The sequence below is a fragment of the Eschrichtius robustus genome, chromosome 7 (assembly GCF_028021215.1).
Source record: "Eschrichtius robustus isolate mEscRob2 chromosome 7, mEscRob2.pri, whole genome shotgun sequence".
Classification (NCBI taxonomy): domain Eukaryota; kingdom Metazoa; phylum Chordata; class Mammalia; order Artiodactyla; family Eschrichtiidae; genus Eschrichtius; species Eschrichtius robustus.
This window is the reverse complement of record NC_090830.1, coordinates 8,234,981-8,250,037: the sequence shown is the minus strand read 5'-3', so window position 1 is coordinate 8,250,037 and position 15,057 is coordinate 8,234,981. Positions and strand designations below refer to the sequence as shown.

The following is a 15,057-nucleotide window of genomic DNA, read 5'->3' as shown; positions in this document are numbered from 1 at the left end:
GCCATAAAGAAGAATGGAATAATGCCATTTGCAGCAACATGCATGGACCTAGAGATTGTCATGCTGAGTGACGTAAGACAGAGAAAGACAAATATCATACGATATTACATATATACGTGGAATCTAAGAAAATGGGTCAGATGAACTTATTTACAAAACAGAAATAGAGTCACAGATGTAAAAAACAAATTTATGGTTACCGGGGGGGAAGGGGGGAGGGATAAATTGGGAGACTGGGATTGACGTATACACACTACTATATGTAAAACAGATAATCAACAAGGACTTACTGTATAGCACAGGGACCTCTACTCAATACTCTGTAGTGACCTATATGGGAAAAGAATCTAAAAAAGAATGGATATATGTATATGTATAATTGATTCACTTGAGGAAACACAATATTGTAAATCAACTACATACACTCTAATAAAAAGTTAAAAGAATTTCATAAGGACGAAAACAAACAAAGGAAACAATCCCATTTACCATCACATCAAAAAGAATAAAATACCTAGGAATAAACCTACCTAAGGAGGCAAAGACCTGTACTTCGAAAACTATAAGATGCTGATGAAAGAAACAAAGATGACACAAAATGATGGAAAAGTATACCATGTTCTTGGGTTGGAAGAATCCATATTGTCAGAATGAATAAACCGGGCTTCCCTAGTGGTGCGGTGGTTAGGAGTCCACCTGCCAGCACAGGGGACGTGGGTTTGAGCCCTGGTCCAGGAAGATCCCACATACCGCAATGCAACTAGGCCCGTGCGCCACAGCTACTGAGCCTGTGCTCTGGAGCCTGCGAGCCACAACTACTTAAGCCAGTGCGCCAAGAGCCTGTGCTCTGCAACAGGAGGGGCCGCTGCAATGAGAGGCCCACACACCACAATGAAGAGCAGCCCCTGCTCGCCGCAACTAGAGAAAGCCTGCGTGAATCAACGAAGACCCAGCGCAGCCAAAAATAAATAAAATAAAATAAATTTTTAAAAAGATGAATAAACTACCCAAGGCAATCTAGAGATTCAGTGTAATCCCTATCAAATTACCAATGGCATTTCAAAGAACTAGAACAAAAATTTTTTAATTTGTATGGAGACACAAAGGACCCCAAATAGTCAAAGCACTCTTGAGAAAGAAAGATGGAACTGGAGGAATCAGGCTCCCTGACTTCAGTCTACACTACAAAGCTACAGTAATCAAGACAGCATGGTACTGGCACAAAAACAGAAATATAGATCAGTGGAACAGGATAGAAAGCCCAGAGATAAACCCACACACCTATGGTCAACTAATCGATGATTAAGGAGGCAAGAATATGCAATGGAGAAAAAGACAGCCTCTTCAACAAGTGGTACTGGGAAAACTGGACAGCTACATGTAAAAGAATGAAATTAGAACACTCTCTAACACCATACACAAAAATAAACTCAAAATATATTAAAAGACCTAAATGTAAGACCGGATACTATGCAACTCCTAGAGGAAAACAGAGGCAGAACACTCTTTGACATAAATCGCAGCAAGCTCTTTTTTGATAACACCTCCTAGAGTAATGAAAATAAAAACAAAAATAAACAAATGGAACCTAATTAAATTTAAAAGCTTTTTCACAGCAAAGGAAACCATAAACAAAATGAAAAGACAACCCTCAGAATGGGAGAAAATATTTGCAAACGAAGCAACCGACAAGGGATTAATCTCCAAAATATGCAAGGCGCACATGCAGCTCAATATCAACAAAACAAACAACCCAATCAAAAAATGGGCGGAAGACCTAAATAGACATTTCTCCAAGGAAGGCATACAGATGGCCTAGAGGCACATGAAAAGATGCTCAACATCACTAATTATTAGAGAAATGCAAATCAAAACTACAATGAGGTATCACCTCACAACGGTCAGAATGGCCATCATCAAAAAACTCTATAAACAATAAATGCTGGAGAGGATGTGGAGAAAAGGGGACCCTCCTACACTGTTGGTGCGAATGTTAATTGGTACAGCCACTATGGAGAATGGCACGGAGGTTCATCAGAAAACTAAAAATCGAACTACCATATGACCCAGCAAACCCACTCCTGGGCATATACCCTGAGAAAACCATAATTCAAAAAGACACATGCACCCCAATGTTCATTGCAGCACTATTTACAATAGCCAGGACGTGGAAGCAACCTAAATGTCCATCAGCAGAGGAATGGATAAAGATGTGGAACATATATACAATGGAATATTACTCAGCCATAAAAAGGAATGAAATAGTGCCATTTGCAGAGACGTGGATAGACCTAGAGACTGTCGTACAGAGTGAAGTAAATCAGAAAAAGAAAAAATATCATGGAATATCACTTACACATGGAATCTAGAAAAATGGTACAGATGGACTTATTTGCAAAGCAGAAATAGAGACACAGATGTAGGGAACAAACTTATGGCTATCAAGGGGGAAGGGGAAGTGGGATGAACTGAGAGATTAGGATTGACACATATACACTACTGTGTATATAATAGATAACTAATGAGAACCTACTGTGTAACACAGGGAACTCTACTCCATGCTCTATGGTGACCTAAATGGGAAGGAAATCTAAAAAAGAGGGGAGATATAGATATAGATATATAAATAAATAAATAAAATTCACTTTGCTGTACAGCAGAAACTAACACAACATTGTAAAGCAACTATATACTCCAATAACAATTAAAAAAAAGAAGAAATCCCAGAAATAAACCAACGTACCTTTGGTCAATTAGTTTACAACAAAGGAGGTACAATATACAACGGAGAAAAGACAGTCTCTTCAATAAGTGGTGCTGGGAAAACTGGACAGCTACACGTAAAAGACTGAAATTAGAACACTCCCTAACACCACACACAAAAATAAAACTCAAAATGGATTAAAGACCTAAATTTAAGCCTGGATACTGTGTAACTCCTAGAGGAAAACATAGGCAGAACACTCTTTGACATAAATCACAGCAATATCTTTTTGGATCTGTCTCCTAGTGTAATGGAAATGAAAACCAAAATAAACAAGTGGGACCCAACTAAACATCTTCTGCACAGCAGAGGAAGCCATAAACAAAATGAAAAGAAAACCTACGGACTGGGAGTAAATATTTGCAAATGATGCAACTGACAAAGGATTCATCTCCAAAATATACAAACAGCTCCTACACCTCAATATCAAAAAAACCACGAACCAAATCAAAAATGGGCAGAAGACCTAAATAGGCGTTTCTCCAAAGAAGACATACAGATAGCCAAAAAGCACATGAAAAGATGCTCAGCATTGCTAATTATTAGAGAAATGCAAATCAAAACTACAATGAGGTATCACCTCACAACGGTCAGAATGGCTGTCATCAAAAAGTCTACAAATAATAAATGCTGAGAGGGTGTGGAGAAAAAGGAACCCTCCTACACTGTTGGTGGGATTGTAAATGGGTACAGCCACTATGGAGAACAGTATGGAGGATCCTTAAAAAACTAACAATAGAGCTACCATATGATCCTGCAATTCCACTCCTGGGTATATATCTGGAGAAAACCATTAATTTGAAAAGATACATGTACCCCAATGTTCATTACAGCACTGTTTACAATAGCCAAGACATTGAAACAACCTAAATGTCCACTGACAAATGAGTGGATACAGAAGACGTCACACACACACACACACACACACACACACACACACACACACACACACATATGCACGATGGAATATTACTTGGGCATAAAAAATTATGAAATAATGCTTTTTGCAGCAACATGAATGGACCTAGAGATTATGATACTAAGTAAGTCAGACAAAGACAAAAATCATATGATATCTCTTATATGTGGAACCAAAAATAAAATGGTACAAATAAATTTATATACAAAACAGAAATAGAGCCACCGACATAGAAAACATATCTATGGTTACCAAAGAGGAAAGGAGTGGAAGGGATAAATTAGGAGTTTGTGATTAACATATATACGCTACTATATATAAAAAATAGATAGCAACAAATACCTACTGTATATAGCACAGGGAACTATTCTCAATATTTTGTAATAAGCTATAAGGGAAAATAATCTGAGAAAAAAATATATGTATGTGTATAACTGAATCACTTAGCTGTACACCTGAAACTAACTCAATACTGTAAATCAACTATACTTCAATTTAAAATATTAAAATAAATAAATAATTGCATATTAAATGTTTAAGGTTCTGCCCGAGCTATTTGAAATTCTCCCTCCACAAATATTCACCTCCCATTGTTAATAGTTTGAATTTGAATGGTACAATTAAACAAAAATAATAGTTTTAAGGAACCCTCAAAATCATATATCACAAATAGGTTTTTTATCATTATTATATTACAGTCAGGATGAAGATTGATTATTTATTGGTAGAAATAAATAAGACCTGGTATAGTTAGGAACTATCTAAATGAATTTGGGATTATAACTATGTGAAATACACCATTATACATATGTGATATATATATATATGTATATAAAATAACAAATTTGAGTTTCTTTCTATCTTATATTTTGTGGTAACACAGAGATCCTAGGGAAAGACATGTTCTTAACACATTGCCTTTACTTTTACAGGAATCTTATGTTTGGAAGATGTATCAAGAAAGGTGCTGGGAATTTTTCCCGGCTGGGGATTGTTTCCGGAAACAGTACGAAGACCAGCTAAATTAATCTCAGTCTCAAATCACCTCCGAAAACAAACAAACACACACACACACACACACACACACACACACACACACACACACACACGCTCTCTCTGTCTTTGTCTCTGTTCTTCTGTTTCTAGACTCTGTCTCTCTCTCTCTGTTCCCTTGGAAACATCTGCTGATTTTCTGAATTGCCAGCGTTACATGCTTTCTCGGAGCAGTGAAGCTGTGTTTCTGAAGATTTGACTGTGCTTTTTCCCCCACCTAGTGTATTTTCTTTGAGAATAATGACTGAAGTGTAATCTAAATTCATACAAGGACAAAATAGTAACTTTGGAAAGAAAACCATTCTGGAGACTCTCAATCATTACACACACAGATTTCCTTCTGAGACGCCTGGAAATCAGCTTGCACTGTGGGACCTTCACAGAGAAGCGTGGCAGCCACACTCATCCGGCCTCTTTATTTCACCATCCGGAAAGGAACTCTCTAATGGTCACAGAGCACTGTCGCACTTACCAGATTGCCGTGGACACCAGTTACGAAGGGAAATAGTGCCTTACTATATGTGGGTTGAGCTATGCAGAAGATATGTGCATGAAGAAACATCTTTATTTTCTTTATGTCGACTTTTTTTCTTAGTTAGATTGATTTTTGTGAGGGTTTTTTTTTTTTTTTTTCTTTCATGCTTTTCTTTGGTGGGGGAGGGTAAGAAAAGCAGTTTGCGTGCACCTTTTAAAGAAGACGGGTGGCCTGTCTCAGGATGCGAGGAGGTTCTTCTCATTCATCCAGATGCCCATTTCCCCTCCCCCTGTGCTCCTGCTCTTATTTTGCCAATGCTCTGATGCAATATTGCAACTTTATGAAATCTTTGTATGAAAACAAAAAGACTGCAAAAAATACACTTTCAGAAGAAATAATTCATTGCATGTTTATTATGCAAGTTTAAACGAACCAAGAAAACCTTCAGAAGCAAGTTGATCCACGTGAAAGAACTTTCGTGATAATTATATTCATAGTAATAAAGTGTCGTGGGCTTAATTGTATATTTGGAGCCAGTGTCATCCACCAACAATGTGATACATTATGAACTTGACAGTAGTTTTGGGTTTTTCTCTTTCTTTCGGCCACCCGTGATCAGTTGTGGATTAAGGACTTCTTGTCAGGCCATTTTTTTAATATCAAAGCTGAAGCAATATCCATTCAGGGATTTCATCAGTTGCATCAGAAAAAAACCACGGATAATAATATATCAATCACTCCATTTTGAGTCCTTTTAAATGTAATGCGAATCTTTACAAATAAAAAAGAGATTCAGAATGGAAGCAAGGTCATTTTGCAAATATTGGAGCTCTTTTATTACAAGGTCTGCTTGTTAATTTTAGAACTGTAAAACTGCTCTGATTAAACTATTTAACTTTCTCACCCTCTTTCTCCATTTCACTTATAACTGGGATGCATCAAAAAGCCTTGAAAGCCTTGAGCTTTTAAGTTGTGTGTGTCTAGGGCAATCCAAACACTGCCTTAAGGCCTGTCATACATCCCTGTAGCTAAGCAAGTTTTCTGCTTTTATGATTACGGAACCTCAGAGCTATGGAGCATTTTGAATCACCTAGCTCCACCCCTGTCATTTCCTTGTCTTGGGGTCATCCATATTTCTTGGAAACCACCAAAAACAGAAAAATCACTGTCTCCCAAATCATTTTAATTTTTAATCAGCTTTCATTTTAGGAAGCTCTTCCTTATTCAGGGCAAATTCATTTCCATGCAACAACAGGGATTCATTTTCTGTCTTAATCTGGAAGAGGACTGGCACACCAGTAAGTGATATATGAAACGTTCCAATGCTAATTGAACATCTACTGTGTACCAAGGGCGGTGCTGGGTATCTACTGTCATTTTTCAGCCCATTGGCACAACATCACAGCTGTGTACCACTTAGATTTTGCATTTGTCTTGAAAAACTTTGCCCTTTTTTCTTTCTAGGCTCTTTGGCAGGTTAAATGGACATAAGACAGGTTCACAGGAGAAAAACAATTTTTTATGTACGTGAGCCCCACAAAGACATGGGAGGCTCCCAACGGTGAGGCAGCTGAGGCTTACGCGCCATCCTGAGCTCAGGAGAAGAGAGTGGGGTCTGGACCTTCAAAGGGAGGGAAGACAATTCACAGGACGGTGGCAAGAGCAAATATTTGGTAAACAAGTTTTTGCCGTGCCAGGTAGAACAAACAGGCCCTGCCTGGCTCCCCCCAGCTTCCCGCACCAGCCCACGCTCTATTATAGTTATCCCTGGTGATGGTTCTCTTCCTGGACCAGGTCTTCTATCTGAATTCTTTTAGACACTTAAGGAGGAGGTAAAAAGCTCTTCCTGAGTCTTCTGAGGCTTGACTGACTTCAGGTCAAAGTGATCCACATGCCAAAGTGGCACATTCTGGGGAGGCTCATACTAAACCTCTCAGTAACATTTTGATTTGGGTGAAGGAGTCAGTTTGTGCTGTGGGAATCCTCAATCCTGCTCAAGGAGGTGACCTCATGTTCTGAGGAGTCTGGATAAAAGAAATGAGGTCAGGTCCACAAAACATCCAAGACCACGTTCCCCTTTGCCACAAAACACTTCAGAGGAAGCACGCAGTGCAGAGGAATAAATGTTCTTCTGGGACATGAAGTCTGACAGATTCAGGCCTTCTGTTCATAATGCCAAAGTCAGAGTTGACATGAAACAACAGTACAGGTGAGAGGTGAGCAAACAAATTCCTAGCTGTCCCCTGGATTCTGCAGATTCTTGTAGACTCTCCTGATTGATCGCTCCTGGCTTTAGAGCCCTGGTCGGTGACAGACAAGTGCTCAGGGAGAAGCAGAGAAAGGCTGGATTCAGGAAAGGAAGCTTCCTTCCACTTGGGGACTTTGGCCATCAGTGTTGGAGGAAGACTAAAGGAGCAGAGCTGGTCACTCTAGAAACTGTCATTGGTGCTGTCAGTGGCCGACAGAGGAGGAGGGTACCTCTTTGTTTCCGTCTCAAGGCCTCAAAGGGGAAGGGGCAGATTTTCTGCGTTGGCATTATTATTAAATCTCCCAGGAAATGTTGCACGAATTGCAAACACACTGGGACTCTCTCCTTCTCTGATTAAGCTCAGGACTGCCTAACTCGAACTCAAGAGATGTAATCCCCTCAGAAATTTTCAAGTATTCAAACAATCACAAAGAGTATCATAATATCATATCTTCATGCCTCTGCTTCCACTCTCACAGCCATTTTTCTCCCTTTCTTATTTCATCTATTCCTACCCCACTTGTTTTCTTTGGAAACATCTCTTGGTCCTACGCCATAAGATAAACAGCTAAAGCAGGCAGTCAGCTAGATAGGAGCAGAGCAAGGGGGGCGATGGCCAAGTGGCAGGAACCTAACAGCAGGGGTCCTTGGGTAGACAAAGAAAAGGAGGAACTTCCAGACTGACAGGAGACCACACATTTTGGGGTGACGAGTGTCCTGAAGGCAGACAAAGAAAGGTGGGAAAAGGCGGGAATCTCTGGTGTCCATTGCAACCTTTTGGTCACTATGCCCTCATTACAATAAAATTAGCCTTGCATATAAGAAGTTCTCATCGTGCACCGATGCCATGATACTTCCAATCAAGGCTAAATGAGGACAAAAAAATCCTTCCTCCCCTCCGGAAGGTGGGGCTGATGAAAATCAGGGAAAACAACCCCCAAACCGCTCCCTCCCAAATGAATATTCCACCTCTTCATTTCTACATCCACATAACAAGTTTCCCAAAGAAACTCAGGGCAGCTACTCACCCGAGCCCGGCTGCTCTCCCCTAGGGAGCGTACAGTCGCTTAAATAAACCCTTGCTTTACCTTCCTGACCTCCCGCCTTGTCCCTGAATTCCTTCTGCGACGAGACAAGAAATCAGCCGCCAGTATCATCTTTGGCGAGGCAGCCAGGGGAGTTCGGTAAGCCTCAGCCGCTCGCCTCCCTCGCGCTTGAGAGGCGCTGCCTTGCTTCCTGCCATTCGTTTCTCCCCCCTCCATTCCCTCCCTCTCTCTCTCTCTCCCTCTCTTATTGTCTGTCCCATTTTCGGACCTGTTGTTGCAAAGATGTGGGCACGAGTTGAGCATCTAAAAGCCACTAGGGCACTCGCCACTGGAAGACTCTCGTCGGGACGACTGGGTAGTGCAGTGGACGAGAAAGACGATAGGTCCGTCCGCCCACCTCAAGGCAATTTCCGGGCAACGTTTTTAGGCACACAGTTAACAGCATAACACCACCCACTCCCTGCAGCTACCTTTATAGGCTCGTTATTGGTCCACCTATGCCTGACTATCCTTGTCTCTCTCTGTGTCCTATCTTTTACTTTCCATTCTTATTTCATGCCTTACTCTGCTGGAAATGGGGAAAGAGAATCTGCCAGGCATTTTTCAACCTTACCGTTAGGTCTTATACATCTCATTACTCGCAAGGCATGTCAGGAAAAGCTTCCAAGCATTCTCACAGGCAGCTAGGGACCCAAACCATAGGAGCTTTGCCCTCTGGGTTTGCCTTATCCACCCGCTTAATTAGCTGTCACCGGGTTCAGTTGTGTGGAAGTATAAAATGCAGCCTTACCCAGACTGTAAGGGAGTTCCCACCGTGCCCGTGGCTGTTACGGTCCCTTCGGGAGCTCCCTTGTGCCGGGTGGTCTGTGTACATAACCCCTGGTGTTGGGAAGGGGGACAGTCCTGCCCCGTGCGGTTGGAACCAGCGGCGGTGGGACTGCATCTGGGCTGCCAGCCTTCTCCACTCGCCTCTGCACGGCGCCCTGCATTCGGCCAGCCCCCTCCACGGTCCGCCACACAAGTGGGATCCATCCCCGCCCGCAGCTCACACTGTAGGCGCGGGGCAGTTCATGCTGGGGGCGGGACGCGCGCATGGCCACGCCCCAGGGACACATGACCCCCGTTTGCCATGCTTGCCTCCCCTGGGTTGCGTGATTGGGAGTGTTCTTGCAGGGCTGTCGGGCCCTCCATCCCACTAAGTTCAGACACAGTGCCTCCACCTTGGGACACCATATCCCCCCATCCCCGCCTGGTGGCGCTGCCCGCTGCATGGAGCATTTGCGGGGGGCGGGGGGCGGGGGGCGGGGGGGGGGGGCAGGGTAGCACCAAGGCCCGGGGGGGCTGCCCACAAAAGGGAAGGGAAAAGAAAGGCTTTTTCACAAACCACCTCCCTTAATGGTCAGTGCCTGTTTCCAGAAATATACCACCCTCTTAGGAAACAAACGCTGTAACCGAAACAGGTCCTAGAACTATGAGGATGTCTGTTCTAGAAGTACATACCCCAGAACACAGAGATTAATCGCTGGCCACAGAATCTACAGAGAAGCCTGCAGGACGGTCACTCATCCTGGGCACCACAGACACCAGGATAGGACACAGGCGCCAGGATGCTGGGGCCGGCAGGACCGCCGTATGGGCAGTAGCTAGCCCCCGCTGTGGCTAGTGTCGAAGGGATGAGGTGGACAGGGACACCTGGAACTCGTCCTGCCTCAGGGAATCCACACGGGACCTCCTAACGCTCACGCTCCTCTCTGTCACGGGAGCACCATCTCCCTGAAGGAAGAAGGATAGGAAACACCCCTTCCATCCCCAGGGACTGACCCCTCAGGTGCATTCTGAGTCCCTAGGACAAGTTTCCTCTAGACTGTTTAAAGTGAAAAAAACTTGCTTTCTTTTGTAACACTGCCTGGCCCCAATATACACTTGAGGACGATGAGGCCTGACCAGAAAATAGAAGCCTCAACTATAATACATACCATCCTGCAGTTAGACATCTAAATGAACAGAAGTTCCTTATGTTCAGGCGTTTATGGCCCTAAGAGAGAACCTGGAGCTACGCAAGTCCTATGTTAGGGAACCTTGCTGGCTGGGACCCATTCAGGCTACACAAAAGCCCTCTCTAGTGGCATCTGTGGAGGAACACAAGCCCCAGACAGAAGGCCCAAGCCCCACACTCTTTCACCATCTTCAGTTCCTCCCCTGCCCTATAAGCCTCTTCACCCTTCCATACCAGCAGTGCAGCCAGAGCGTCCCAGCCCCCATCAGGAAGTAGTAAGTGGGCCTCAGGGAATTACCGGAGTCCACACCCCTTTTTCTTTGTCCAACCCAGTGCTGCACTCGCTTAGGCTGATTCTCGGAGGACCCCAGCTGGCTCACTGAAGAATTCCAGGGACTAACTCTATCCTTTGACCTTACCTGGAAGGACCTAAATATTGTTCTTTCCCACTGCTGCACCACTGAGGAAAGACCCATATTTGGGCACAGGCTCAAACATATGCTGCTGGATTACATGTCACCCAACCTCACCAATGCCCTGTGGACATAACAGCAGTGCCTCTAAAAGGATCCCAGTTGGGACTATTGGCCAGGCCAGCCTGGTATCACTAGAAGGGATCACATGATCCTCTGCCTTGCTGAAGGGATGAAACAATGCATAATTAACCCTGTTAACTATGATATGGTTAAAGAGATCACCCAAGGCCAAGATGAAAATCCAATCCTACTTCAAGCCCGACTGGTATCACTAGATACTCTCAGAAAGTATACGAATGTAGACGCAGACACTTTTGAGGGACACATTGTATTTGCAACCCACTTCATTAGCCAATCAGCCCCTGACACCCATAGGAAGCTCCAAAAGTTTGCCATGGGGCCCCAAACGCCTCTCAACCTTTTTATCGATATGGCCTTCAGGGTCTTTAGCAACTGAGACCAGGCTAAGGAGGAAAGGAAGGAACAGTGTGACTTAAGAAAGGAACGACTGCAGGCTAGGCTTTTGGCAGCCATCACAGCAAGACCTAACCCAGCACCTGGTCACCCCAAAAGTACTCCCAGAAGACCCCCGCCAGGAAAGGGAACCTTTTTTAGCTGTGGGAGCTCCAAACACTAGAGGAAGGAATGCCCAGGAAACAGGTCCCAGCTACACCCAGGATGCCATGCCCACACTGTGAGAAGGTGCACCACTGGAGGAGGGAATGCCCCCAGCTCCGAAGCAAGTGAGGTAAGTCCCCCAAGCTAGTCATGGCCGTGTTTGATTGATAGGACCCAGGACCTCCCAGGGCTCCTGAGAAGACAGTCATCATCACAGAGGAAGAACTGCGGGAGACCACTGACGTGGCAGGTAAACTTCTCCAGTTTCTAGTGGACACGGGAGCCACTTACTTTGTCCTGACTTCTCACACTGGGCCCCTTGCCCCCGAAACCTGCTCTATTATTGGAGTAGAAGGAAGACCAAAGCGAAAACATTTCACCACCCCTCTACCTTGCACCTGGGGAAAGATACTTACAACTCACAAGTTTCTGGTCATGCCTGAATGCCCTAGCCCATTATTTGGAAGGGACTTTCTCTAAGCCTTGGGGGTGACTCTTACTCTCCCTGAAAGCCAAAAGCAAGGAATGTTTTTGGCTGGACTATGTATTATACAAGACATGGACAGTCCAGCCCAAAATATTCCCCCAGAAAAACTTATAGATCTACAGGTCTGGGATCAGGGAATCCCAGGAAAGGCAAAGTTTGTCACTCCTATAAAATTCACCTTAAAAGAAACTAACAACTTCCTTTCCAGGCAGCAACACCCCATAAAACCAGAGACTCCAACCCCTAATCTCAAAATTTATCAAATATAGGCTTTTGGTGCCATGTCAGTCTCCCTGTAAAACTCTAATCCTACCCGTCCTCAAACCTAGTAGGGAATATAGAATGGTCCAAGATCTCTGAATCTTACGTGAAGCTGTAATTCCTCTTCATCCAGTTGTTCCCAACCCATACACAATCCTTACTCGGTCCCAAAGGATACACCTGGTTTACAGTCCTTGATCTTAACATGCCTTCTTCTGTATATCTGTTCGCCCTGATTCTCAATACATTTTTGCTTTTGAATGGACTGACCCAGACACTCACGAGACCCAGTAATATACCTGGACTGTCCTTCCTCAGGGATTCCAGGACAGCCCACACCTGTTTGGCAAGGCCTTGGAACTAAGGAAACTAAAGTTAGATATGAGGGCATTATTACAATATGCAGATGACTCCTTATCTACAGGCCTTCAAAGGAAGCTTCAGACCAAAACACTGTACAGATCCTCAGTTTCCTGGGCTCCAGGGGGTATAAAGTATCCCCCCGAGAAAGCCCAAATTTCCTCCCAGAGGGTCACCTACCTGGGACATGTTCTAAGGCAAGAGAAGCGCACCCTTACGACCCAGCATAAGGAAGCAATCCTCCATTTACAATGACCACATACAAAGAAACGGCTCAGAACCTTCTGAGGAAGGGCTGGGTTTTACAGGATTTGGATCCCCAGGGTTGGTCTCATGGCAAAACCATTGTATGAGGCCTTGAAGGGACTGGACACAGAACCTCTATACTGGACAGGGAATTTACAAAGAGCATTTGATTAGATAAAGACAGCCCTGACTAGTGCCTGAGCCCTATAGGGATCCCAGATCTTAACAAGCCCTTTACTCTATTTACCTCAGAGAAAAGGAATAGCCCTGGGAGTTCTCACCCAAAAAGTGGGGCCAGTTCCACGGCTAGTGGTATATCTCTCCAAGCAATTGGACCCAGTGGCCTCAGGATGGCCAGGCTGTCTGAGAGCCATAGCAGCCACAGCCCTGCTAGTTGAAGAGGCCACAAAACTCACCATGGATCAACCCCTGGAAGTATTAACCCCACAGCAGGTACAGGGAGTATTAGAAATTAAAGGACAACAATGGCTGGCTGGAGGCCGCCTCACAAAATATCAGGCCGTCCTTCTTGACTCTCCTGAAGTGACCCTTAAGGTATGTCAGGCCTTAAATCCAGCTACCCGTATGCCAAGAGAAACCCCAGGGGAGTTGTCTCATTCTTGTACTGAGACCATCAAACAGGTGTATTCCAGCAGACCTGACCTTAGGGACCAGCCCCTCGAGGACCCTGATGCTGACTGGTTTACTGATGGAAGTAGCTACATACATGATGGCATCCAGAAAGCAGGGTATGCCATAGTAGATTTACATGAGCTCATAGAGGCTGATGCCCTGCCACCCCAAACCTTGGCACCAGAAGTCAAGCTTATAGCCCTAGCTCGAGCTCTAAGGCTAGGAAAAGACAAGAGGATCAATATCTATAGGGATTCTAAGTATGCATTTTTGGTGTTACATGCACATGCTGCCTCCTTGAAACACAGGGGACTCCTGACTGCATGGGGCTCCCCAATCCAGCACTGCCAGGAGATCTTGGAACTCCTAGAGGCAGTACAAGACCCTAAGGAAATGGCACTTATCCACTCTAAGAGACACCAGAGGGGAAATTCACACTAGTAAAAGCAAATAACCTGGCTGACAAGACAGCAAAGAGTGCAGCTCTTAAAACCTCTTCAACTCAGGTTACCTTACTCCCTCCATGTACCAAACCCCAGCCTGCTTTTGCCACCCCAGTATATAAATAAGGAAATAAAGTAGGCTAGAACTAGGGGATATCAAAAGGGCCCCAATGGATGGTGGATTAAGGAACATACAATAATGCTGCCCAGAGCATTACAATGGAAAATTTTAAAGGCACTCCATGATTCCTCTCATCTGGGGAGGGATGCTTTGACTAGCCTGGTGGAAAAAGCTTTTTCTGGCATAGGCCTTTCTCAGACTATCTTAGAAATCACAAAGGCCTGTAACATATGCTACCGTAACAGCCCAGAGAGAAAAGAGGCCCCCACCCCTCCTCCAGCCCATCCAAAGAAGAGGAACTTATCTGGGAGAAGACTATACCCAGATGCCATCCTCCCAGGGAGATAAATACCTCCTAATTTTTATTGACACTTTCACTGGGCGGCAGGATGCCTTTCCAACAAGGACCAAGAGAGCTTAGGAAAGTAACAAAGGCATTATGAAAGAAAATAATTCCTTGGTTCAGACTTCAATGGTCTTTACAAAGAGATAATGGCCCCTCTTCTGTGGCTAAGATTACACAACAAATCTCTACTGCCCTAGGCATTTGCTACCACCTCCATGCTGGCTGGAGGCCTCAATCATCAGGGAAAATAGAAGGGGCAATCAACTTTAAAAAAGAATCCTGCCTATGTTTTCCTCTAGGAGTTTTATAATATCTGGTCTTAAATTTAGGTCTTTAATCCATTTTGAGTTTATTTTTGTGTGTGGTATTAGAGAATGTTCTAATTTCATTCTTTTCATGTAGCTGTCCAGTTTTCCCAGCACCATTTATTGAAGATACTTCTTTTCTCCATTGTATATTCTTGTCTCCTTTGTCATAGATTAATTGACCATAGGTGCGTGGGTTTATTTCTGGGCTTTCTATCCTGTTCCATTGATCTATATGTCTGTTTTTTGTGCCAGTACCA

The 15,057-nt window shown here is 44.1% G+C and overlaps 1 protein-coding gene across 1 annotated transcript in view; it reads left to right on the top strand.

Annotated features, from left to right (window-relative positions):
* Nucleotides 1-5,944, top strand: part of RYR2 (ryanodine receptor 2) — a 535,211-nt gene extending 529,267 nt beyond the window's left edge. The window contains exon 106 of the mRNA XM_068548931.1: nucleotides 4,616-5,944. Coding sequence (XP_068405032.1) covers nucleotides 4,616-4,711 — 96 coding nt within the window. The 3' untranslated portion in view covers nucleotides 4,712-5,944. The remainder of the gene's footprint in view (nucleotides 1-4,615) is intronic.
* The last annotated feature ends 9,113 nt before the right edge of the window (nucleotides 5,945-15,057 follow it).